The sequence below is a fragment of the Hyla sarda genome, chromosome 11, assembly GCF_029499605.1.
Source record: "Hyla sarda isolate aHylSar1 chromosome 11, aHylSar1.hap1, whole genome shotgun sequence".
Taxonomy (NCBI): domain Eukaryota; kingdom Metazoa; phylum Chordata; class Amphibia; order Anura; family Hylidae; genus Hyla; species Hyla sarda.
In genome coordinates, this window is record NC_079199.1 from 11,703,771 (window position 1) to 11,730,555 (window position 26,785).

General features: G+C 42.6%; 1 protein-coding gene across 3 annotated transcripts in view; it reads right to left on the reverse strand.

The window, feature by feature from the left end:
- Positions 1-26,785, reverse strand: part of TNFAIP2 (TNF alpha induced protein 2) — a 41,691-nt gene that overhangs the window by 9,366 nt on the left and 5,540 nt on the right. The window contains exons 1-10 of one of the 3 annotated variants that reach the window (XM_056545494.1): positions 23,285-23,384; positions 15,382-15,591; positions 12,986-13,580; positions 10,663-10,777; positions 8,863-8,985; positions 7,914-8,014; positions 6,200-6,298; positions 3,502-3,622; positions 2,966-3,088; positions 1,407-1,562 (exon numbers count right to left, since the gene is read on the reverse strand). In XM_056545494.1, coding sequence (XP_056401469.1) covers positions 1,407-1,562; positions 2,966-3,088; positions 3,502-3,622; positions 6,200-6,298; positions 7,914-8,014; positions 8,863-8,985; positions 10,663-10,777; positions 12,986-13,580; positions 15,382-15,577 — 1,629 coding nt within the window. In that variant the 5' untranslated portion in view covers positions 15,578-15,591; positions 23,285-23,384. Of the gene's footprint in view, positions 1-1,406; positions 1,563-2,965; positions 3,089-3,501; positions 3,623-6,199; positions 6,299-7,913; positions 8,015-8,862; positions 8,986-10,662; positions 10,778-12,985; positions 13,581-15,381; positions 15,592-20,547; positions 20,584-23,284; positions 23,385-26,785 lie in introns of those variants that run through there. The other 2 variants (XM_056545496.1, XM_056545493.1) reach the window with 2 other exon arrangements.

Below are 26,785 nucleotides of genomic sequence, written 5' to 3' on the forward strand. Positions count from 1 at the left end.
AAAAAACATGTATTCCACCGGAGTACCCCTTTAAGGAAACCTATGTTCTAACAGGGCAGTCGACAAAAAGTTCACTTAAAGTATACGAGTCCTTTTAAGATGCAACCAGTAAGCGCTCCCAGACCGTGCCTTTCGTGAACTCACAATATGTCGACCTAAAGAAAGGGATTTCCCAGCCAAGCTTGGTTGAGATGTCACCTTATCAGAGACCAACCGTGACAAACTATAATGGGCGCTGTCCGATTTAAAAGCTTTTCATATGTTGTTGCTGGGAGTTTTAGTTTTGCAACAGCTGGAGGCACAGCTGGGAAACACTCTGTTGCAAAACTACAACTCCCAGCATGCCCTGACAGCCGACGTACTTTTAACTCAGAATACCACTTTAAACTTATGAAGTTTAAAGGGGTTATCCAGAAAAAAACTTTTTTTATATATATATATCAACTGGCTAGAGAAAGTTAAACAGATTTGTAAATTACTTCTATAAAAAAAATCTTCATCCTTTCAGTACTTATGAGCTGATGAAGTTGAGTTGCTTTTTTCTGTCTAAGTGCTCTCTGATGACACCTGTCTCGGGAACCGCCCAGTTTAGAAGCAAATTCCCATAGCAAACCTCTTCTACTCTGTGCAGTTCCCTGAGACAAGCAGAGATGTCAGCAGAGAGCACTGTTGCCCCACAGAAAAGAACAACTCAACTTCAGCAGCTGATAATTATTGGAAGGATTAAGGATTTTTTAATAGAATTAATTTACAAATCTGTTTAACTTTCTGGCACCAGTTGATATAAAAAAAATAAAATAAAAAAAAAAAACCTTTTTCCTGGAATACCCCTTTAAATTACACTGATACACTGTAACAAACCCTCCGTTTTGTCAGCAGAAGTGCCTTTCAGTCTTTGTATCTAATTCCCAATGTGACCAATAATAAGCTTTATTTATCTTAAATCACTGGAAAGGGTGTGTAGACTTTTACAACCATTTTCGATTTGCAATAGTAAATATCAAAATAATATCTTGTGCATATGTGTATGCAGTTCCTAGGAAGATCTGTGTGTCTCCATGGTAACAGACTACAAACAAACCCTGTGTAGTCTGATCCTACAGTCACGTGTTATCTATTAGCTCCTCCCCTGTCTGTAGGTTATGAGGTAGAGAGGTAGACGGGAGTAACACACGACTACAGGATCAGACTGCACAGGGTTTCTTTGTAGTCTGTTACCATGGAGACACATAGCGGTGCACTGGAGCTGTGTACACTAAACAGAAGAAAGAATTTTTTTCTTTTTTTTTAATCAAAATTATTTGCAAAGTCGCTTTATTTATTATTTTAGATGCACAGAGGCAATAAAAAATAAGTTGCGTGAAAAAGTCTACATACCCCTGACTTTTAACGGATACGTTACTTACATTGGCATCGCAGAAGTCACTGATGAGATTGGCGTTCTCGTTGATCTGTTTAGCCAGGGTCTGCAGCTGCAGAGCGTTCTTATGGCTGACTTTTTTCTTGAGGAGTCTTTTGAGATATTCCATCACCAGATGCTTCTGAATCCTTCCGATCATATCCTGAGATAGTTATGGAGAACGAACACCATGTAATGGGTACAGAATGATAAAGAGGGGGGGGGGGGTCGCTGCTGAAAAATGGGTTATTATGCGAGCCCCTGAGGATTGATGCCAGCCTTGCCCAGACACCTATGTGCCCATATCACGTGACCCTAATGTCTGGACTCCTGACTATGACCCCAATGTCTGGACTCCTGACTATGACCCCAATGTCTGGACTCCTGACTATGACCCCAATGTCTGGACTCCTGACTATGACCCTAATGTATGATCGGCATCGATGGTCAATGCACAACAGCCAACAGCTTATGTTGCCATCAACTTTACCCAAATGTTGAACCTCTTTATAAATATGGCAATATGGAAGCTGTATAAGTTATCATCTAAGGGAGTCACATTATTATCATGTTGGGGCAATGTTAAAATATATATTTTTTTAAACTATGTTTATCTAACCCCTGCTCCGGTTACCCTTCCTCGGGTGCCCCGCCACTTATCTCTTCTTCCAGCTTCCAAGATGAGGGCTCAGAGCAGGACCTTCCCACCCAGCCAATCACTGGCCAAGACAGGACACAGCGGTGGACAGTCACTGGATGAGTGGGAAGATCCTACTCCGACCATTCAGGGGACCAGAAGAAGAGTAACCAGTGCTGTGAAGGGCCAACGAGTGAATAGAGGTAGGTAAGTATAGTGTTTTTTCTATTTTAGTACATTTTCTAGCAAAACAAAACAAAAAAGAAAGTATCATTAACAAGTAGATGATAAATGTCTGATCGTTGGGGTCCGACTGTTGAAACCCCCATAATCTCCAAAATGGGGTCCAGGCTCTCCCAACTAGATGGAGCCGTAGACAGCATGCGCTCAATGGGATGAGTAACACCCAAGAACACTTGGTCACTGTATCTCCGGCGCTGGACAAAGCATGGAGGGCGCGTCGGCCCATTCTGAGGGTCTCTGAGGTTGGACACCTCCCCCCATACCATAAGACAAGGCTGGATAACCCCCAATAAGTCCCCACTCACAACAACAAAAAAAACGTCACCCAGCTTTCCTGAACAACAAATCTTAAAATCAGTCAGGTCTCTGAGAATGTTGGATAGAAATCTCCGAAGTCATATAGATTTTCACCCAGCTTTGCCAGAAACGGATATCCGTGACAAAAAAAGGGTGACTCAATTTACTGAAAATGCTTCATCATGTATATCAGTGGTCTTCAACCTGCGGACCTCAAGATGTTGCAAAACTACAATTCCCAGCATGCCCGGACAGCCGTTGGCTGTCCGGGCATGCTGGGAGTTGTAGTCTTGCAACATCTGGAGGTCCGCAGGTTGAAGACCACTGATGTATATAATAGTTATGGCAGAGACTGGAGAAGGTATAGGGCGTCGTATAGTGGCTCTTACCTTGTAACAAGGTGCACACAGCGTCTGGAGGCCGGACACAGACTTCTCGGTGGTCCTTATAATGTCCTGCATGGTCTGGTAGCTGCATAGAGCGCTGCCCTGAGACATCTTCTTGAAGTGTACCTGGACGGGGACAAATAGGAAATTCAATATGTAAAATGCTGAAAGGAAAAAAAAAAATTTTCTACATTAACATTTCCTTTTTAATGATATTATTTATTTATGTTATTTTATTTATTAATTAATTTAATTAATTATTTTATTTATTTATTTTATTCATTAATTATATAATTTTTTATGTTATTTATTTTATTAATTAATTTAATTAATTAATGTATTTTATTTATTTTATTCATTAATTATATTATTTATTTATTTATGTTATTTTTTTATTTATTGATTGATTGATTGACTCATTTTATTTATTTATTATAGTTATTTACTTATTTTATTTATTTATTGATTGATTAATTTTATTTATTTATTTTAGTTATTTACTTATTTTATTTATTTATTGTGCTTCTGTCACAATTTACCTTCAGCTCCTGATAAAGATACTGAAACAAAGCGTCGTACACAAGGTCTTCACACTGCAGAATGGTGGACAACATCTCCTGCTGCAGATCAAACTTTTTATCCCGCTTTTCAATAAATTCCCTAAATTCACAAAAAAACAACAACAACATTTCAGTATAAAATACCTTAAACAATCTACATATAAAAAAAAGTATTAGATTATTGTAAGAATATTGTAAGATAAATACGAATATGGGAAAACAGGATGACGACCAATATGGCTTCCAATTTTTCCAGCTCTTAAATAGCAAATCTGCCTAGTCTAGAATTGACTCATCTATGGGAGAGTGTTGTAGGCATGCTCTGTGACCTAAGTAAGGGGTCATTGTGCAGGGAGGGGAAGGAGTTGAGCTGTGACCATTACATATTGACTTCTATGATAGAGTGTTGTGGGTATGTTCTGTGAGCTATGCAGAAGTCACTACATCGAGGGGGAGGAAGGAATGTGTAACCATCACCTATTTAATTGCATGAAAGAGTGTTGTGGGCATGCTCTGTAAGCTGTGCAGAAGTCAGTACAGGAAGGGGGAGGAAGGGAGCTGTGAACATATCCTATTGATTTGTATGAGAGAGTATTGTGGGCTTGCTTTGTGAGATGGCAGAAGTCACTACAGGGAGGGGGAGGAGGGGAGCTGTGAACATCATCTATTGAATTGTATGATAGAGTGTTGTGTGTATGCTCTGTGAGCTATGCAAAGCCAGTACAGGGAGGGGGAGGAGGGGAGCTGTGAACATATCCTATTGATTTCTATGAGAGAGTATTGTGGGCATGCTCTGTGAGCTATGCAAAGCCAGTACAGGGAGGGGGAGAAGGGGAGCTGTGAACATCACCTATTGAATTGTCTGAGAGAGTGTTGTGTGCATGCTCTGTGAGCTATGCAGAAGTCAGTATGTAAGTAAGTGAGAGGGAGTACAGTAGCTGTGACGGTCACCTATCGTTTTGTATGAAAGAAGTGTTGTGGGCATGCTCTGTAAGCTGTGAAGAAGTCAGTAAAGTGAGAGGGAGTACAGTAGCTGTGAAGGTCACCTATCGATTTGTATGAAAGAAGTGTTTTGGGCATGCTCTGTAAGCTGTGCAGAAGTCAGTAAAGTGGGGGGGAGGAGGGGAGCTGTGAGAGGAGAGGAGCTGTGAAGATCACCTATTGAATTGTATAAGAGAGTGTTGTGTACATGCTCTGTGAGCTATGCAGAAGTCCCTAAAGCGAGAGGGAGAAAGGTAGCTGTGACCATCACATAACGATTTGTATGAGAGAGTGTTGTGTGCATGCTCTGTGAGCTGTGCAGAAGTCAGTAAAGTGAGAGGGAGTACAGTAGCTGTGAAGGTCACCTATCGATTTGTATGAAAGAAGTGGTGTGGGCATGCTCTGTAAGCTGTGCAGAAGTCAGTAAAGTGGGGGGGGAGGAGGGGAGCTGTGAGAGGAGAGGAGCTGTAAAGATCACCTATTGAATTGTATAAGAGAGTGTTGTGTACATGCTCTGTGAGCTATGCAGAAGTCCCTAAAGCGAGAGGGAGAAAGGTAGCTGTGACCATCACATAACGATTTGTATGAGAGAGTGTTGTGTGCATGCTCTGTGAGCTGTGCAGAAGTCAGTAAAGTGAGAGGGAGTACAGTAGCTGTGAAGGTCACCTATCGATTTGTATGAAAGAAATGGTGTGGGCATGCTCTGTAAGCTGTGCAGAAGTCAGTAAAGTGGGGGGGAGGGGAGCTGTGAGAGGAGAGGAGCTGTGAACATCACCTATCATACTGTATAAGAGAGTGTTGTGGGCATGCTCTGTGAGCTGTGCAGAAGTCACTACAGGGAAGGGGAGGAGGGGAGCTGTGAGAGGAGAGGAGCTGTGAACATTACCAATCATACTGTATAAGAGAGTGTTGTGGGCATGCTCTGTAAGCTGTGCAGAAGTCAGTACAGGGAGGGGGAGGAGGGGAGCTGTGAACATTAATTACTGTGAATGGTGGATCTTATGTTCTCTGCCTTCATCTTTATAATAGCAGTGTTACCTGTCATTGTAAACCTGCCCTGTGACTAATCAGCTGAGCTGATCCTTGTCTTCTGACGTGGCGAGATCTTCCTATTCTGATGCCGTTTCGGTCACGCTTAACTACCATGTAGAGCAGGATTGGTAAGACAGAAAGTCACTGTCTTTTATGTATCTTTATAAGCATCTCATAGATATACACAGAAGACGGCGACTTCCACTCTAACCAAATGCACCGTAAATAGAGGAGAGTCAGAGGCGCGGAAACATGGGCGTTCAACGTGACCAAAACGGCCTATGAATGGGGAAATAATCCCTGCAAAGTGATAAGGATCAGCGCGGGTGAGTAAGCACACCACCATACTCCAGGGCAGGCAATTTCCCCCCCAAAAAATTGAAGTGGTTTTTTTAAAAAAGATATCTTTTAATTCATAAATAAAGAAAAAATTAAAAAAAAACTCTTCAGTAAAGTAATACTAAAATAATAATAATAATAATATATTAATGCTACTAATTAACAAAATAAATATTATTATTAATCATAATAATAATGCTACTAAGTAACAAAATAATAATAATAAATCATAATAATCCTTGTAACATAATATAATACAAATAATAACATAATACAAAAGTAACATAATAAATAATAATCATAATAATAATCATCATCATTTTACCTGAAGTGCCGGCAGCAGTTTAGGTTGGCAATACCAATCTCTCTATAGAAGGAATGTGTCTTATTTTTCTCTAAGAATTCCGCCAGACTGGCTTTATACCTAAATAAAATAAAAAAGATGATATTTACGATGATGCATTGATACAAGAGAGACAATGGTCTAAAATATTGTAAAAATAAATACATACATAAAAACAATGGCACAAAAACTCATAGTGCATGGTGATCCGCGGGGGTGGGGCATAAGACTGTGTGTTCTTTGAGTGATGCTCCGCCCCCTGGGGTCCTGCACCAGTCACACATTCTATCAGATTTAAGTTATATTTAAACAGCAGTTACACTATATAGTTTTTTAGAGAAAGTCCAGGACAATGTTTCCCAACTGTTGTAGAAAGCTTTAGAAAGACTTTAGCCAGCGGCAACTGTAACTCCACTTTAAGGGGGTTATCCAGGAAAAAACTTTATATATATATATATATATATATATATATATATATATATCAACTGGCTCCAGAAAGTTAGACAGATTTGTATATTACTTCTATTAAAAAATCTTAATCCTTTCAGTATTTATGAGCTGCTGATGTTGAGTTGTTCTTTTCTACGTGCTCTCTGATGACACCTGTCTCGGGTGTAGAAGCAAATCTCCACAGCAAACCTCTTATACTCTGTGCAGTTCCTGAGACAAGCAGAGATGTCATCAGAGAGCACTGTTGCCAGACAGAAAAGAAAAACTCAACTTCAGCAGCTGATAATTATTGGAAGGATTAAGATTTTTTTTAATAGAAGTAATTTACAAATCTGTTTAACTTTCTGAAGCCAGTTGATATAACAAAAAAGTTTTTTCCCTGGAATACCCCTTTAAATCCTAACCGCTGTGCCTCCAGCTGTTGCAAAACTACAACTCTCAGCATGCCCGGACAGCCTTCGGCTGTCCGGGCATGCTGAGAGTTGTAGTTTTGCTCAAGCTGGTCTAGTAGCACAAACACTGGTCTAGTAAATACCTGAATATCTCCAACAGCCCCATTGATAACTCCATTGATAACAGTCCCATTGATAATTTATAATTCAGAAACCCTGACACAGCTGGGGTTTCAGAAAACTTGGAAAGCTGGGTGACAAGAAATATGAGTCGCACTCAGCTTTCCCAGTCACTTAAAGAACATTGTTTTTCCTCCTACACAAGGTTTAGGTAGGAAGACCAGGCGATGTAGGGTACTCAGCCAGTTAAATTATAATTAAGAAACTCAGACATTGCTGAGGCTTCAGAAAAATTTAAAAGCTGGGTGACACACAACCCAGCTTTCCCAGTGACTTAAAGAGTGTTGTTTTTTCTCTTCCACAAGGTTTAGGTAGGAAGACCAGGCGACGTAGGGTACTTAATTTATAATTCAGACATTGCTGAGGCTTCAGAAAAATTGAAAAGCTGGGTGACACACAGTATGAAAGCTTCCCAGCTTTCCCGGTGACTTAAAGAGTGTTGTTTTTTCTCCTCCAAAATGTTTAGCATGCTGTGCCAGCTGCATAGTTACTTGGTTTATAGGGTTAAAGAAAAGAAAAGAGTCCATCAAGTTCAACCTAAAACATCAAGTTCAACCTAAAACCCTAAAGTGTTGATGCACAGTGAGGCAGGTGCCAATTGCCCCATACCCGTCCTCATAAATTAAACTTCAATTTGGCAGATCTCCAATACTTTTAATAAACAATTCCCTTACCTCTCCAAAAACTCCTTCACCTCAGGAGGAAGCATGTAAGTCACTTTATCCGCCATGTCCTTGTTTATCTCTGCCGCATGTTTGATGGCAGCCTCGTAAATCTGCAGATAAATTTAGGCCGAAATTTGGTCATTCTCCTAAATAATCCAATCATCTTGGATAGGAAGGTCTCGGGTTGTCCATGAAGACACCAGGTCTTGCCCTTTTACGGTAACTCTTTCTAAACTTATAAATAGTCCTAGGTATTGGACTTCATTGGTTCCATCTGCGTTACTTGGAAGAGGGTTGTCCGAAAACTGAAACTCTTAAAGGTGTACTCTGGTGGAAAACAGTTTTTATCATTTTTATTTTTATAAATCAACTGGTGCCAGAAAGTTAAACAGATTTGTAAATAATTTCTATTTGAAAATCTTAACCCTTCCAGTACTTATCAGCTGCTGTGTGCTCCACAGGAAGTTGTGTAGTTCTTTTCTGCCTGACAACAGTGCTCTCTGCTGCCACCTCTGTCCATGTCAGGTACTGTCCAGAGAAAGAGCAAATCCCCATAGCAAACCTCTCCTGCTTTGGACAGTTCCAGACACGGACAGAGGTGTCAGCAGAGAGCACTGTTGTCAGACAGAAAAGAACTACACAGCTTCCTGTGGAGCATACAGCAGCTGATAAGTACTGGAAGGTTTAAACTTTTTAAATAGAAGTAATTTACAAATCTGCATAACTTTCTCGCACCAGGTGATTAAAAAAAAAAAAAAAATATATATATATATATATATATATATATATATATATTTTTTTTTTTTTTTTTTTTTTTCCCCACCGGAGTACCCCTTTAAATATGTGCTATTGCTGTACTGACTTCTGCACAGCTCAGAGCATGCCCACAACACTCTCTCAATTAACACTCTCTCAGAGAAATCAAAAGAGAAAGATATAGAGACATATGTGAATTTACCTGGACTATATCGATGTGTAGCTCAATGTGGTGGCAGTCCCCTATTATCTCCGGTTCATTCCCGCTCTTCCATCGCTCAACCTCCAAGTCCAAACTTCGTTTCATATAAGTCCTCACAGAGTCCTTAGAGAGGGAGAATAGACAGTAATGTTACCTTCATTGGGTGCACAATGGATATTATCAGGGGTCAAGTCCTGGGGAAAAAAGTGTGGGAACTCACCCTAGGTTTCCACTTAAAGGGGTACTAGACATCTTATACCCTATCCAAAGAATAGGTGATAAGATGACTGATCCCGGGGTCCTGCCGCTGGGGACCCCCACGTTCTCCCTTCTGCTCCCGGCGTTCGTTTAGAGCGTTGGGTGCAGCGCCAGAGGTTCATGATGTCACGGTCACTGCCCCTCAATGCAAGTCTATGGGAGGGGGCGTGACACGCCCCCTCCCATAGACTTGCATTGAGGGGGCATTACTGTGACGTCACGAGCCTCTGCCCTGCATCTCCAGTTCGCTCCGTGCACCAGATATCTGGGGTGCCACAGCCGAGAGGGTCCCCAGCAGCGGGACCCCTTTAAGGGCTGGTCCTGCAGGACTCCTGCTAATTGGAACTGCGTTCCTGCTGTGGATAAAATGCAGGAACACCGTTCCCATGAGTTCCTACAGGACTTGAGCCCTGGATATTATTCATCATACATGCAACAGGCCACAGACCAAAGAACTGCAATACAAATTCAAGGGAACTCCGAGGGTACAAGGGGATCAGAAGTGAGGTCAACCCTAGTCAGATATGTTCAGTCCTCCAGTGCTTGTCAATCTCAGTAGTTCTCCGAAGAACCATGACGGGACTCTATTTGGCTTAAAGGGGTACTCCGGTGGAATACTATTTTTTTTAGAAAGAAAGGTAGTGTCCAGCGCTTATCTCAGGGACGATTCTTTATTAAGGTGCCAGGATAGACATACAGGAACACGGTAAAAGGTGACGCGTTTCGGCTTGCACCAAGAAGCCTTAGTCATAGTATGTATGCATAGTAGGTATGACTAAGGCTTCTTAGTGCATTCCGAAATGCGTCACCTTTTACCGTGTTCCTGTATGCCTATATTGGCACCTTAATAAAGAATCGTTCCTGAGTCAAGCGCTGGACACTACATTTCTTTCTAAGTTTTCGGACAAAGTCCACATCAGGTCCGTGCGCCTACAACGGGGTGAGCTGTTACGTATTTAGCTCTCTACTATTTTTTTTTTATATCAACTGGTGCCAAAAAAGTTAAACAGATATGTTAATTACTTCTATAAAAAAAATCTTAATCCTTCCAGTACTTATCAGCTGCTGCTCCATAGGAAGTTCTTTTCTTTTTGAATTTCTTTCCAGTCTGGCCAGAGTGCTCTCTGCTGACACCTCTGTCCATGTCCGGAACTGTCTAGAGCAGGATAGGTTTGCTATGGGGATTTTCTCCTACTCTGGAAGGTTCCTGACATAGACAGAGGAGAGCACTGTGGTCAGACAGAAAAGATATCCAAAAAGAAAAGAACTTCTTTTCAGGAGCATACAGCAGCTGATAAGTACTGGAAGGATTAAGATTTTTTAATAAAAGTAATTTACAAAAATGTTTAACTTTCTGGCACCAGTTGATTTAACCCCTTTAACACCTGCCAAAGAGCTTTAGGAGGATCAGTATTTACTCCCTTATACTGAATATATAGCCAGGGGTTACAAAAAAAAATATAAAAAAAATAAAAAAAACTTTTATATTCTAAAAGTAGGAAAAGAGACTTAAAACAGTGACACAGTTTTGTGAGTACTCACTATTTCATATGCAAGATAGTTTACTTTCAGCCTCGTTTTAACCTCAGACTGGAGAAGATCGATCAGGAACGATCCATCGAAGTGTCCGGCCATTATTGGGTTCTTCAAGATCATGCTGCAAAACAGAGGGTGGCATTATTATACAGCAGTGTAGCAAAATTGCAGGCAAAAAGAGTTCCAGAGGCACTCACCAGGGATGTAGCAAAATGTCTCACTTTATTTCACAAGAAGAGTAACATCAAAAGTTCTGGATAAAACATCTTGGATGCCAACATGAGGTGACAGCCGTTTCATGCCCTTTAGGGCGTGAAATGGCTGTCACCTCATGTTGGTGTCCAAGTTTTTATGATGTTATGTTTCTTGTGAAATAAAGTAAAAAAAAATATACACAAAGCACAATTACTGGATAAAAATCCCGGACGCCAACACAAGGTGACAGCCGTTTCACGCCACTTTGGGGCGTGAAATGGCTGTAGCCTCATGCTGGTGTCCAAGTTTTTATGATGTTATGTTTCTTGTGAAATAAAGTAAAAAAAAAATATCATACACAAAGCACAAGTGCTGGATAAAAATCACGGATGCCAACACTAGGTGACAGCCGTTTCATGCCACTTTGGGGCGTGAAACGGCTGTAGCCTCATGTTGGCGTCCAAGATTTTTATGATGTCACGCTTCTTGTGAAATAAAGGAAGAAGTTTTGCTGGTGAGTGCCTTCGGAAATATTTTTGTCTGCATGTTGCTCTATATCATATTTGGTCATTAAATAGTATCTGACTCGTGTGTTTGGCTAATCCATCAAGATTTCATGTGGACATTCTGCCATCTCTGGTGACCCCAAGAAGGAGCTCTGCTCATCATTAAGACTAAACATGCGATGGGTCGTCCAAAAATCAGACCTCATGCTGGGCAAGCATGCCTAGTTGGGTCCTCCTTAAAACGGACATATCATGTGATCATTGAGACCAAACGTCAGTATGCAACCCTCCCAAGAGATAGGTCATTCAAAAATCAGACCCTTTGTAGGGCAAGTATGCCCAGTTTGATACTCCACAAGTGCTGGATAAAAATCTTGGACGACAACACGAGGTAACAGCCGTTTCACATCCCAAAGGGACGTGAAACGGTGGTTACCTCGTGTAGGCGTCCAAAATTGTTATGATGTTACGCTTCTTGTGAAATAAAGTGAGACATTTTCCTGGTGAGTGCCTCTGGAACTCTTTTTATCGCCATGTTGCACTATATAAGATTTGGAACTGTCTAATGTCTTAATTTAATATCAGTTTTGAGGGTTAGCTAATGTCATTGTTACATCCACCACAGTAGTGCACCTATATTTGTAGTTGTTGTGTTTTTGTACTACTGTACTTTATATGATTTACATCCACACCCATCATCGGGGAAGGATGCCATTGTGGTACTTGCGGTCGGTTGCAGGCATCCTCCATTGTATGCATTTTTTGCTGGGGATTGCCCATAGCAACGGACCACAAGTTTAGGACTTGCTGTCCCTTAGTATAAATGCACATCCACATTTTGGTTTTGAGCACTTCCTGCCTGTCATCTTAGACCACGCCCTTTTAGTCGTGTTTACTATATAATATTTGGTTATTATAAAGTTCTGCCATCTCTGGTGACCCCAAGGAGGAGCTTTGCTCATCATTGAGACCAAACGTCAACATGCAACCCTCCCAAGAGATAGGGCATCCAAAAATCAGACCCTATGTAGGGCAAGCATGTCCAGTTTGGTCCTCCACAAGTGCTGGATAAAAAATTTTGACGACAACATGAGCTAACAGCTGTTTCACGTCTCAAAGGGACGTGAAACGGCTGTTACCTCATGTTGGCATCCAAGATTTTTATGATGTTATGTTTCTTGTGAAATAAAGTGATAAATTTTCCTGGTAAGTGCCTCTGGAACTCTTGTCTTTGTCTCCATGTTGTACTAGCTTGTCTCCAGCTTTGCTCATCAATGAGACCAAATTTCAACATGCAGTGGGTCATCCAAAAATCAGACCCAACCCCATGCTGGGCAAGCATGCCCAGTTGGGTCCTCCTTAAAAGGGACATATCATGTGATCATTGGGACCAAACCTCAATAAGCAACCCTCCCATGTAGGGAAAGTATGCCCAGTTTGGTCCTCCACAAGTGCTGGATAAAAATCTTGGACGCCAACAAGCGGTAACAGCCGTTTCACGTCCCTTTGGGACGTGAAACGGCTGTTACCTCGTGTTGGCGACCAGGATTTTTATGATGTTACGATTCTTGTGAAATAAAGTGACATATCATGTGAATGGCCATAGAACACCCTAATGTTTTACTTACTTTGGATAATAGTTAAACACGAAACACAAGACGTAGTAAGTGTCTTTATATCCCAGTTCAAATTCTTGTACAAACTCCATCTGCGATAGCAGGAACAGGTGGTAATGTCGGCCATAAGTGTTGCAAACATCAAAGTCCTCAGGGTAATAACCCTTCAGATGCGTGACCACGTGGGTCAAGTCGGTTTTCAAAGTTTTTGCCAAAGTAAGAAAATGTTCAGACACAGATGACGGCGAGCCGTGATGTGAAAACTTGTCCCATTTACAAATGCGCTCGCTGACGGAAAGCCTAACATAGTCCTCCCATGTTCTCTTCCAGGTTCTTGGCTTGGCGTTATTTGAGACCCTTTTTGCATCTTCCTCCTCCTGTTCCACGATGACACTTACAGCCTGAGACAGCAGGCCCCCATTGGTTTCCGTGATGGAGTCCGTTATCACTTTGAATACTGCGTTCTCCAACTTCAAGTAAAGAGACTCCAGTTCCTGGACCTGGTCCTGGAGTAGAGGATCCTGGAGAACCTTGCGCTCTAGATGGATCAGGTTTTTGCTGGCCTCCGAAAAGTGGGATTTTTCAATTTGTTCTTTAATGTCTTCAACTAAAAAAATAAAAATAAAAAATAAACAATTTTGAAGGATTAAAGGGGTATTCCAGGAAAAAAAACTTTTTTATATATATCAACTGGCTCCAGAAAGTTAAACAGATTTGTAAATTACTTTTAATTAAATCTTAATCCTTCCAATAATTATCAGCTGCTGAAGTTGAGTTGTTCTATTCTGTCAATAGTGCTCTCTGCTGACATCTCTGTCTAGGGAACTGCACAGAGTAGAAGAGGTTTGCTATGGGGATTTGCTTCTACTCTGGACAGTTCCTGAGACAGGTGTCGTCAGAGAGCACTTAGACAGAAAAGAACAACTCAACTTCAGCAGCTCATAAGTACTGAAAGGATTAAGATTTTTTAATAGAAGTAATTTACAAACCAGTCGATACTCTGCCCTTAGACATCTTATCCCCTATACAAAGGGTAGGGGATAAGATGTCTGAGTGTTTAGCCAATTGATATATATATATATATATATATATATATATATATAACGTTTTTTCCTGAATAACCCCTTTAAAAAAAAAGAAAAAAAGAACTGAGCCATGGGGAGCAAGAAGTATTCAAAATAGGTAACTTTGTGCCAATTTAGATTTCCTCTTCCACTAGATTTAGGTAGGAAGACTGGGCAAAATAGGGTACTCAACTAAATAATAAAAAATAAACCCTGACACTGCTGGGGCCTCAGAAAACTTGTAAAGCTGGGTGGCACGCAGCATAAGCGCCACATAGTATTCCAAGTCCCTTAAAGAGAATTGTTTTTCCTCCTCCACAAGGTCTAGGTAGGAAGATCAGGCAATGTAGGAAAATTAGGGGCCGTATTCGAATTTGCGATATTTTGCTGACGATTATTCGTCCTATGTTCACAAAATTTGCATTGAAAATTTGCATTAAAATTTGCATGTGAAAAAACAAACAAAAAAAAAGAATATTCGTCATTACGAATATATAGCACTATATTCTAAATATCCGCGAAATTGCGAAGTGTCGATATTCGCGATAAAAATTTGCATTACTAATATTTGTGCTCAACACTAGTAATTAGCTAGTTAATGTAAAATCCAGAAATCCTGACACTGCTGGGGCTTCAGAAAACTTGGAAATCTGGGTGGTACGCAGTATGAGTGCCAACCATCTTTCCTAGTCACTTGAAGAGCGTTGCTTTTCCTCTTCTACAAGGTTTAGGTAGGGAGACCAGGCAACATAGGATACTCATCAAGTTAAAGGGGTACTCCGGTGGAAATTTTTTTTTTTTTTAAACCAACTGGTGCCAGGAAGTTAAACAGATTTGTAAATTACTTCTATTAAAAAATCTTAATCCTTCCAATACTTATTAGCTGCTGAATACTACAGAGGAAATTCTCTTCTTTTTGGAACACAGAGCTCTCTGCTGACATCACGAGCACAGTGCTCTCTGCTGAGATCTCTGTCCATTTTAGGAACTGTCCAGAGCAGCATATGTTTGTGGATTTTCTCCTACTCTGGACGGTTCCTAAAATGGACAGAGATGTCAGCAGAGAGCACTGTGCTCGTGATGTCAGCAGAGAGCTCTGTGTTCCAAAAAGAAAATAATTTCCTCTGTAGTATTCAGCAGCTGATAAGTACTGGAAGGATTAAGATTTTTGAATAGAAGTAACTAACAGATCTGATTAACTTTCTGGCACCAGTTGATTAAAAAAAAAAAAGTTTTCCACCGGAGTACCCCTTTAAATTATGATCCAGAATCCCTGACATAGCTGGGGCTTCAGAAAACTTGGAAAGCTGGGTGGTAGGCAGTAGCCATAATAGTATGTCCTACCTGTTGGCTCCTTTTTTGTCTCAGTCACTTCCGGATTGTGAGTCTTTTTACTGGGCAGATTCAAGACCTTCTTTATGCCCTTAATGATGCCATGTTTCTTCTGACCGTTGTCAATGCTGTTTCTCTTCTTGCCATTTATTGTCTCCGGTGTGGCCAGCTGGGCCACCGCAGCCATGGTGGATTTAATTTTCTTCATATATGGGAACGCAGCTGCAACGAAAGGAAATGGATGGGTTAAAGTTTCTGAAGAAGATCCTTCCTTGCATGTAAACCCATCAAAAAAGAGACGGATACGGTGAAAATGGCGTTTCCTGTTTATTATATCAGCTGAGCCGCTTCCAAACCTTGGACTACAGTTCAAGTTTAGCAAAGTGTTTTCCAACCAGAGTGCCTCCAGCTGTTGCAAAACTACAACTCCCAGCATGCCCGGACAGCCAAAGGCTGTCCGGGCATGCTGGGAGTTGTAGTTTTGCAACAGCTGGAGGCACCCTGGCAAGGAAACACTGACTTATACCATCTACAGCAGTGTTTCCCAACCACAGTACCTCCAGCTGTTGCAAAACTGCTGGCGAAGGCTGTACGAGCATGCTGTGAGTTGTAGTTTTGCAACAGCTGGAGGCACACTGATTGGGAAACACTGATGTAGCATTCTTGACCGCGCCCAGGTATGGCGATGATGGTTTAGATCCTAGTCATCATGTCTTTCTAGGGTTGGCTCCTGCATGTGTTATGGTCGCCCTGCACCCTTCATGCCATCTGTGCTATGAGCTGATGCTATTCTGGGTGACACTGACCACAGTATGTCCTCTGCATAGCACAAAGCCGTGCTGCCCATTCTGTGGTTCTCCACCTGTTGCAAAACTACAACTCCCAGCATGCCACATACAGATGCAGATTTCATGGTCTAGGGTATCCTAACCGTGGCTCTTCAGCTGTCACAAAACTACAACTCCCATGATGCTCAAGATCGCATATTTGATGGTCTAGGGTCGTGTATTTATACCGGTGCCTTTCTAGCCAGGACTGGTGCAGGGATTTTTACCACCCTGGACAAAAGCTAATTTTGCTGCCCCCTTGACTCCTCCCATTGACACACCGCACCTTACTACTGGGGTGACACACTGTAACAAACCCCCTCCTCATGTATTCTCCTTACTACTGGGGTGACACACTGTAACAAACCTCCTCCTCATGTATTCTCCTTACTACTGGGGTGACACACTGTAACAAACCTCCTCCTCATGTATTCTCCTTACTACTGGGGTGACACACTGTAACAAACCTCCTCATGTAATCTCCTTACTACTGGGGTGACACACTGTAACAAACCTCCTCCTCATGTAATCTCCTTACTACTGGGGTGACACACTGTAACAAGCCCCCTCCTCATGTAATCTCCTTACTACTGGGGTGACACCCTGTAACAAACCTCCTCCTCATGTAATCACCTTACTACTGGGGTGACACACTGTAACAAACCTCCTCCTCATGTAATCACCTTACTACTGGGGTGACACCCTGTAACAAACCTCCTCCTCATGTAATCTCCTTACTACTGGGGTGACACCCTGTAACAAACCTCCTCCTCATGTAATCTCCTTACTACTGGGGTGACACACTGTAACAAACCTCCTCCTCATGTAATCTCCTTACTACTGGGGTGACACCCTGTAACAAACCTCCTCCTCATGTAATCTCCTTACTACTGGGGTGACACACTGTAACAAACCTCCTCCTCATGTAATCTCCTTACTACTGGGATGACACTGTAACAAACCTCCTCCTCATGTAATCTCCTTACTACTGGGATGACACACTGTAACAAACCTCCTCCTCATGTAATCACCTTACTACTGGGGTGACACACTGCAACAAACCTCCTCCTCATGTAATTACCTTACTACTGTGGTGACACACTGTAACAAACATCCTCCCCATGTAATCTCCTTACTACTGGGGTGACACACTGTAACAAACCTCCTCCTCATGTAATCCCCTTACTACTGGGGTGACACACTGTAACAAATCTCTCCTCATGTAATCTCCTTACTACTGGGGTGACACACTGTAACAAACCTCCTCCTCATGTAATCTCCTTACTACTGGGGTGACACACTGCAACAAACCTCCTCCTCATGTAATTACCTTACTACTGGGGTGACACACTGTAACAAACCTCCTCCATATGTAATCTCCTTACTACTGGGGTGACACACTGTAACAAACCTCCTCCATATGTAATCTCCTCACTACTGGGGTGACACACTGTAACAAACCTCCTCCTCATGTAATCCCCTTACTACTGGGGTGACACACTGTAACAAACCTCCTCCTCATGTAATCTCCTTACTACTGGGGTGACACACTGTAACAAACCTCCCCCTCATGTAATCCCCTTACTACTGGGGTGACACACTGTAACAAACCTCCTCCTCATGTAATCACCTTACTACTGGGGTGACACATTGTAACAAACCTCCTCCTCATGTAATCCCCTTACTACTGGGGGTGACACACTGTAACAAACCTCCTCCTCATGTAATCTCCTTACTACTGGGGTGACACACTGTAACAAACCTCCTCCTCATGTAATCTCCTTACTACTGGGGTGACAGTTTTGCAGATGTCAGGACCTGGAGAAATAACTTTCTTGCAGAGGGCAGAACTGCCATCAAGAGTGTGACCTATTTTAGAGCCTTAAAACATGACTGGAGATTGTTGGCTAAACCCAAATCTTTTCCAAAAGTGAGAGAACCCATCTGTAATGCAATGTGTCCCCCACTAGTGTGCCTTCAGCTGTTGCAAAACTACAACTCTCAGCATGTCCGGACAGCCAAAGGCTGTCCGGGCATGCTGGGAGTTGTGGTCTTGCAACAGCTGAAGGCACACTGGTTGGTAAACACTGCTCCTGAGCAATTAGGGTCAAAGACCTCTCAACCCCTTCAATTCAGTGAGACCTGCATAGATCTGTATACAATGAGCTCCCTCTAGTGGTGGCCGCTGGTGGTGTCTTTAAAAACACATTACTAAAGACCATTATGACATTTTTTGGCATAAAATAGAAGCAATTATTTATGGATTCCTTATATGACAAGGGGCAGATGTTATGTGTCTTTATCTATGTTACATCTACAAAGGAAACATTGTAGCTCGGATGAGCATTTGCGTGTCCCCAATGATAAAGAAGATAATATTTTTCCTTTAGTTCCAAGAAATTAAACATTAAAGGGCTTTGATAGAAAATGAAGCGTCAGCTCATATTCACTTCTTGTCATAGCAAACAAGGGTGGGGGAAAGCCATGGGGTCAGCAATAAACAAGCAGCGGATCCTCCTAGGATACTGGGTATATGGCGCCCTGTGGGGTAACGGAGCTCTATGGTGTAGCAGATGCCTATGGGGTATTGGAACCCTGTAATGCAGCAGAGCCCTATGGGGTAGCAAAAACCTATATGGTAGCAGAGCCCTATCAGGCAGTGGAGCCCTATGGGGTAGCAAAAACCTATATGGTAGCAGAGACCTATAGGGTAGCAGAGCGCTATCATGCAGTATAGGGTAGCAGAGCGCTATCATGCAGTGGAGCCCTATGGGGTAGCAAAAACCTATATGGTAGCAGAGCCCAATATGGTAGCAGAGCGCTATCATGCAGTGGAGCCCTATAGGAAAGCGGAGCCCTATGGTGCAGCGTAACCCTATGGAGAAGCGGAGCTCTATGGGATAGCGGAGCCTTATGATGTAGCGGAGCCGTTTGGTATAGTGGAACCCTATGGGGTAGTGAAGCCCTACGGGGTAGTGGAACCCTGTAATGCAACAGAGCCCTATGGGGTAGCAGAGACCTATAGGGTAGCAAAAACCTATATGGTAGCAGAGCCCTATGGGGTAGCAAAAACCTATATGGTAGCAGAGCCCTATGGGGTAGCAAAAACCTATATGGTAGCAGAGACCTATAGGGTAGCAGAGCGCTATCATGCAGTGGAGCCCTATGGGAAAGCGGAGCCCTATGGAGTAGTAGAGCTCTATGGGATAGCGGAGCCTTATGATGTAGCGGAGCCGTATGTTATGGTGGAACCCTATGGGTTAGCGAAGCCCTACGGGGTAGTGGAACCCTGTAATGCAGCAGAGCCATATGGGGTAGCAAAAATCTATATGGTAGCAGAGACCTATAGGGTAGCAGAGACCTATAGGGTAGCAGAGCGCTATCAGGCAGCAGAGCCCTATGGTGCAGCGGAACCATATGGCGTAGCGGAGTTCTATGAGCCATATGGCGTAGCGGAGGCTCCTTATGAACCGTATGGTATAATGGAACCCTATCGTGTATCGAAGCCCTACGGGGTAGTGGAACCTTATGGTGTAGCGGACCCCTGTGGTGTAGTGGAGCGCTATCGGGTAGTAGAGCCCTATGAGATAGCAGAGCCCAGTATCCTTCTGAAATACTCATAAAAGTATGCAGTATGTTTTCCGGAACTTCAGCTTCACCACAGAGGCGGCTCTCCCAATAGGCAATTTAGGCGGCCGCCTAAGGCCTCCTCGCAGCCCCCTGAGTGTACACAATGTACCCATCGCCACTCTACAGTGCCACGATTTTTATCCAGTATCAGTATAGCGGTATTATCCAGTCACTGTAGTCACGGTGTGGCAGTATTATTTGTCCCTTGTATCGTGACATTATTGGTAATCCTTGTCGGTGTACAGTGGTTTTATTCAGTATCAGTATGGTAGTATTAACCCTTCACTATATGGTGGTAATGATAGTGGTCATGGCGTGGCAGTATTATCTGTCCCTTGTATAGTGGTGTTTTTGGTCTCTGTATAGTGTTTTTTAGGTAATAACATTATGATGGTATCAGTCACTGCAGTAGTATTATATCTTCCTGGTGTGGAGGTATTATTATTTTGCGTTTCTAAACCGTAACCCTTGAAAAATAAATTCCTACGTGCTCCCCAGATTAGCGCCGATGCATACACTGTATAAACCGCCATTCTCTATAAAATTCACAGGCCCGGGGGTGGGGGTGGGGAGGCCATGATCAAGTTTCTCCTAAGGCCTCACAAAGTCTAGAACCGCCTCTACTCCGCCACATGACAGCCGCCACCGGAGGCTGCCGGAACCCCACCCCGCCTGCCAACACCGCCATCCTGCTCCTGTCCTGGGATGAAGCCATATTTACCCCCATGTATGATAGGGATTCAACGTTCCGAGCTCTTCACCAGGACCGGTCGACGCCACCAGGGAAAATGTTCTACTAAACACGGAAGTAGAACCGGTTTATCCTGAATATAATTGAGGATTACGATCTGCGACGTCAGATTAATTAGAAGTTTATAAACTTTCCACCGCAGCGCGTTATCTAAGCAGGGGGTTTGGAGCTCTGTATCAGGAATCTGGTGGGGGTCTGATCACTGATGGAGCAATGATCACAATGTTTCCTTTGTAGACGTAACATAGACAGACAAATACCATCTGCCCCTTGTCATATAAGGAATCCATAAATAATTGCTTCTATTTTATGCCGAAAAATGTCATAATGGTCTTCAGTAATGTGTTTTTAAAGACACCACCAGCGGCCACCACTAGAGGGAGCTCATTGTATACAGATCTATGCAGGTCTCACTGAATTGAAGAGGTTGAGAGGTCTTTGACCCTAATTGCTCAGGAGCAGTGTTTCCCAACCAGTGAGCCTCCAGTGGTTGCAAAACTACAACTCCCAGCATGCCCGGACAGCCAACGGCTGTCCGGGCATGTTGGGAGTTGTAGTTTTGCAACCACTGGAGGCACATTGGTTGCTAAACACTGCCCTAGTGATTGGAGCCCATCTTGAGATCAGTGGGGGTCCCAGCAGTTGCATCTTATCATCTATCCCGTAGATAAGTAACAATAATAAAAATAATAATAATATTCATCATAATCTGTCTTTTTTTTTATTTTATTTTTTTTAGTAAGATCTAAAAAAAAAATGGCACAAAGAAAAAAAACATGGCGCCTCATTAAAATAAATAAATAAATACAAATAAAATTAATATAAAATTAATAAATATAAAATAAATAAATAAATCCAAATTGTGGGTTTTAGTTTGGGTGTTACGCCAATGCCTTTTATATTTTTTTTATTTAACCATAAATCATTTTTAATAAATCTATTATTTTTTAATATATCCATATATGCAAAATTGCGTCTCACAGTGTCCGCCGTATGTCTGGCGCGTCTTTCGCCAGCGTATTTGGCTTTCTGCGCCGGCCAATCCAGTGGGCGTTTTTTGTGAGAGTAGTTTGGGCATGATTTCCCAAGAACACAGTATAGCCACTGATTTACGACATGTGACTTTTGCAAAAGTCGTGCTTTTTGGCGCAACGGATCACTCCAGTCAGGACCGGGCACAGGCGGTTGCGTCGGGCCGACTGACAAGTGCGCAAGTGCGCTCCACATAGATCAGCTTGCTGTGAAAACCTGTGCGTGTGACCACATTAGCCAAAAGGCATAGGTATCTGGCACCCACTTTATTCTTTATATGTTCTGTATTAAATTATATATATATATATATATATATATATATATATATATATATATATGTGTGTGTGTGTGTGTGTGTGTGTGTGTATGTGTATATATATATATATATATATATATATATATAGTTAGATATATATATATAGTTAGAATTAATATATATATATATATATATATAATTATTATTATTATTATTTTGTTAACTATCAATTTTATTTGTCTAACCCTTTCCTGCCCTGATGCTTTGGAATATATAGTGAAACAGACTGTAGGGACTGTCTCTTTAAATGAGGAACATTATAGGGTCCTGTCACAACCTCTTAGTCACAAATTTCAAATCTCTCACAATCTGCGGCTACAATCGAATCTGTGATCTTTGTTCTCAAATGCACAAGGTTTCACAATGGGAAAATTTCGGAAACAATGGCCGAGTGATTGTGCCAGACACGTGGGGGAAACTTAAAGGAGCTGCATGGCTATTGTCAGCCTATAGGGGTGTTTCCCCACCAGGGTGCCTAGAAACGTTGCAATACTACAACTCTCTGCATGCTGGTAGTTGTTGTTTTGAAACAGCTGGAGGCACGCTGGTTGGGAAACACTGGACTTAGGCTGTACGGACATTCTGGTAGTTGTAGTTTTGAAACAGCTGAAGGCACACTGGTTGGGAAACACTGCACTAATGCTGTCCAAACATATTGGGAGTTGTAGTTTTGAAACAGCTGTAGGCACACTGGTTGGGAAACACTGGATTAAGGCTTTCCGGAAATATTGGGAGTTGTAGTTTTGCCACAGCTGGATGAACACTGGTTGGGAAACACTGACCTATGGACACATAACCAAGGTCTGGGAATTCTCAGCACTAGGGACATATGACATACAGTAAAGATCAGGGGGGCAGGCAGGGATACTTCTCAACAAGTGTGCCCCCAGCTGTTGCAAAACTACAACTCCCAGCATGCCCGGACAGCTGGGAGTTGTAGTTTTGCAAAGCTAGAGGCACCGTAAACACTGTAAATCCCAACTAACACCGCAGGCAGCCTCTCCCCCGGCTGACAACAGGGAGCAATAGAAAGAATCAGAAATTAAATTATAGATGTAGCAGAGCCGGATATGTCATTATGCAGACACCATGCAGCAGAGAAGTCGCTTGTAGATGCAAAATCTGCAACAGGGCCCCATATGCCAAATATAATACTGGTCTCTTATGGGGCAGATGTGTTTTGGGGCCCCCTTAGGCACCAGGGTCCCGGTGTGACTGCTACCTCTGCTACCTCTATAGCTGCGCCCCTGCTCTGCAGCACTATTGCATCACTGCTGCAGCACGGCAACACGTTTTAAAGAAAGAAAAGTAACAAAGAGGACGACACAGATGGGTACAGGTGACACATGGTTTCCTTACCTGGTGTGGCGGTGGTGCCAGGCGCGGGCTGTGTTGGTATAGCTGTGGGGTTGGTACAGACTGAGCTCCATGCATCCTGTTCTGCTCTTATAAAAGATGAGTCGGCTACACCCACTGTCCTCCCACCCAAACCTCATAGCATGCAAAAACTTCCCATGACTTCGGAAAACCCCACATTAAAAAATCTCTGATCCCTCCTAGGGTCCTGTATAGCAGTGATCTTCAACCTGCGGACCTCCAGATGTTGCAAAACTACAACTCCCAGTATGCCCGGACAGCCAACGGCTGTCCGGGCATGCTGGGAGTTGTAGTTTTGCAACATCTGGAGGTCTGCAAGTTGAAGACCACTGCCGTACAGGGTCTGTAAAAAAAAAAAAAACATTTCCTCTAAATGCAGCCAAAAAGCCTTGCGATACAGAAAAGATGCAGAACTGTTGGGTCTGTCCTTTCTGCTGTTGCTTTTAGGAGATGGTTTATTTGGATAATGGGGCGTTGTGACCAATGACAAACTCAGCTCTGCTACATTGACAAACTCAGCTCTGCTACAATGACAAACTCAGCTCTGCTACAATGACAAACTCAGCTCTGCTACAATGACAAACTCAGCTCTGCTACAATGACAAACTCAGCTCTACTATAATGTCAAACTCAGCTCTGCTACACTGACAAACTCAGCTCTGCGACACTGACAAACTCAGCTCTGCTAGAATGACAAACTCAGCTCTGCTACATTGAGAAACTCAGCTCTGCTACAATACAAACTCAGCTCTGCTACAATGACGAACTCAGCTCTGCTACAATGACAACTTAGCTCTTCTTCAATACAAACTCAGCTCTGCAACAATGACAAACTCAGCTCTGCTACACTGACAAACTCAGCTCTGCTACACTGACAAACTCAGCTCTGCTACAATGACAAACTCAGCTCTGCTACAATGACAACTTAGCTCTTCTTCAATACAAACTCAGCTCTGCAACAATGACAAACTCAGCTCTGCTACACTGACAAACTCAGCTCTGCTACACTGACAAACTCAGCTCTGCTACAATGACCAACTCAGCTCTGCTACAATGACCAACTCAGCTCTGCTACACTGACAAACTCAGCTCTGCTACAATGCCAAACTCTGCTCTGCTACAATGACAAACTCGGCTCTGCTACAATGACAAACTCGGCTCTGCTACAATGTCAAACTCAGCTGTGCTACACTGACAAACTCAGTTCTGCTACAATGACAAACTCAGCTCTGCTACAATGACAAACTCAGCTGTGCTACACTGACAAACTCAGCTCTGCTACAATACAAACTCAGCTCTACTACAATGACAAACTCAGCTCTGCTACACTGACAAACTCAGCTCTGCTACAATGACAAACTCAGCTCTGCTACAATGACAAACTCAGCTCTGCTACAATGACAAACTCGGCTCTGCTACAATGACAAACTCGGCTCTGCTACAATGTCAAACTCAGCTCTGCTACACTGACAAACTCAGCTTTGCTACAATGACCAACTCAGCTCTGCTACACTGACAAACTCAGCTCTGCTACATGTACAGAAACCATCTGTCTGCTAGTATTCTGTTATGTATTGTCTACTTCTGAGAAAGGAAAGCTGGCCGACATTAAAGGGGTACTCCGGTGGAAACATTTTTTTTTTTTTAATCAACCGGTGCCAGGCTGTCCGGGCATGCTGGGAGTTGTAGTTTTGCAACAGCTGGAGGCACCCTGGTTGGGAAACACTGTTCTAGATCACTTGGGTTATGGACAATTTGCCACGATTCCCATTTGGCAGCATTAGCTGCAGTGAGAAACGCAGGGAGGTCCATTAGCCTATCACTGCTGGGGCTTCAGGAGACTGGGAAAGCTGGGTGACTCACAGTGTGCCACCCAGCTTTCCCAGTTTTCAGAAAACCCCAGCAGTGATAGGCTGCTTGTCCTCCCGGCACTCCTCAAGGTTTAGGTACAAAGAACGGGCAACACCGGGTACTCAGCTACCCCACTGTATGGCAGTTACAAGAATTGAGACGACAGATCTGGGTCCCTGGTTCTGCGCAGCGAGCGGCGGGCTCTTCATCCAGGACAATTCCCACCGTCTAGTTCAGTGGTCCCCAAACTGTGGCCCTCCAGATGTTGCAAAACTACAATTCCCGGCATGCCTGGACAGCCGTTGGCTGTCCAGGCATGCTGGGAGTTGTAGTTTTGCAACATCTGGAGGGCCACAGTTTGGGGACCACTGGTCTAGTTCTTCGCTCCAGCTCGGAGACACGGCGCAGGCTCCTCCCACACATCCTTACACCTTCTCTTTCTTTTTTTTTTTCTTTTAATTCCAGGGAAGTTTTTTGTTCCTTATCATTAATCTCACAAGGAAATTATTTATTTAAGGAAAACGCAATAGGGGTTTAATTCTAGTGATTGCAGGTGATACGTGATGGGACAGGCCTTTCTACATCCTGCATTTAGTCTTAAAAAAAAAACATGGGAGGAACCCCGACCCCAGCATGATATAGATACAAAACCTCTTTCCCTTCTTAAAGGGGTACTCCACTGGAAAACTTCTTTTTTTATTTATTTATTTATTTATTTATTATTTTTTTAAACAACTGGTGCCAGAAAGTTAAACAGATTTGTAAATTACTTCCAGTACTCATCAGCTGCTGTATGATCCACAGGAAGATAGTTTCTTTTTGAATTTCTTTTCAGTCTGACCACAGTGATCTCTGCTGATACGTCTGTCCATTTAAAGGGGTACTCCCGTGGAAAACTTTTTTTTTTTTTTTTTTAAATCAACTGGTGCCAGAAAGTTAAACAGATTTGTAAATGACTTCTATTAAAAAAATCTTAATCTTTTCAGTACTTTTTAGGGTCTGTATACTACAGAGGAAATTCTTTTCTTTTTGGAACACAGAGCTCTCTGCTGACATCACGACCACAGTGCTCTCTGCTGACATCTCTGTCCATTTTAGGAACTGATGAGAGCAACATGTGTTTGCTATGGGGATTTTCTCCTACTCAGTTCTTAAAATGGACAGAGGTGTCAGCAGAGAGCACTGTGGTCATGATGTCAGCAGAGAGCTCTGTGTTCCGAAAAGAAAACCATTTCCTCTGTAGTGTTCAGCAGCTAATAAGTACTGGAAGGTTTAAGATTTTTTAATAGAAGTAATTTATAAATCTGTTTAACTTTCTGGCACCAGTTGATTTAAAAAAAAAAAAAAAAAAAAAGGTTTTCCACGGGTATACCCCTTTAAGGAACTGTCCAGAGTAGGAGAAAATCCCCATTAAAAACCTCTCCTGCTCTGGACAGTTCCTGACATGGACAGAAGTGTCAGCAGAGAGCACTGTGGTCAGACAGAAAAGAACAACTCAACTTCCTCTGTAGCATACAGCAGCTGATAAGTACTGGAAGGATTAAGATTTTTTAAATGGAAGTCATTGACAAATCTGTTTAACTTTCTGGCACCAGTTGATTAAAAAAAATATATATTTTAAAGTGGAGTACC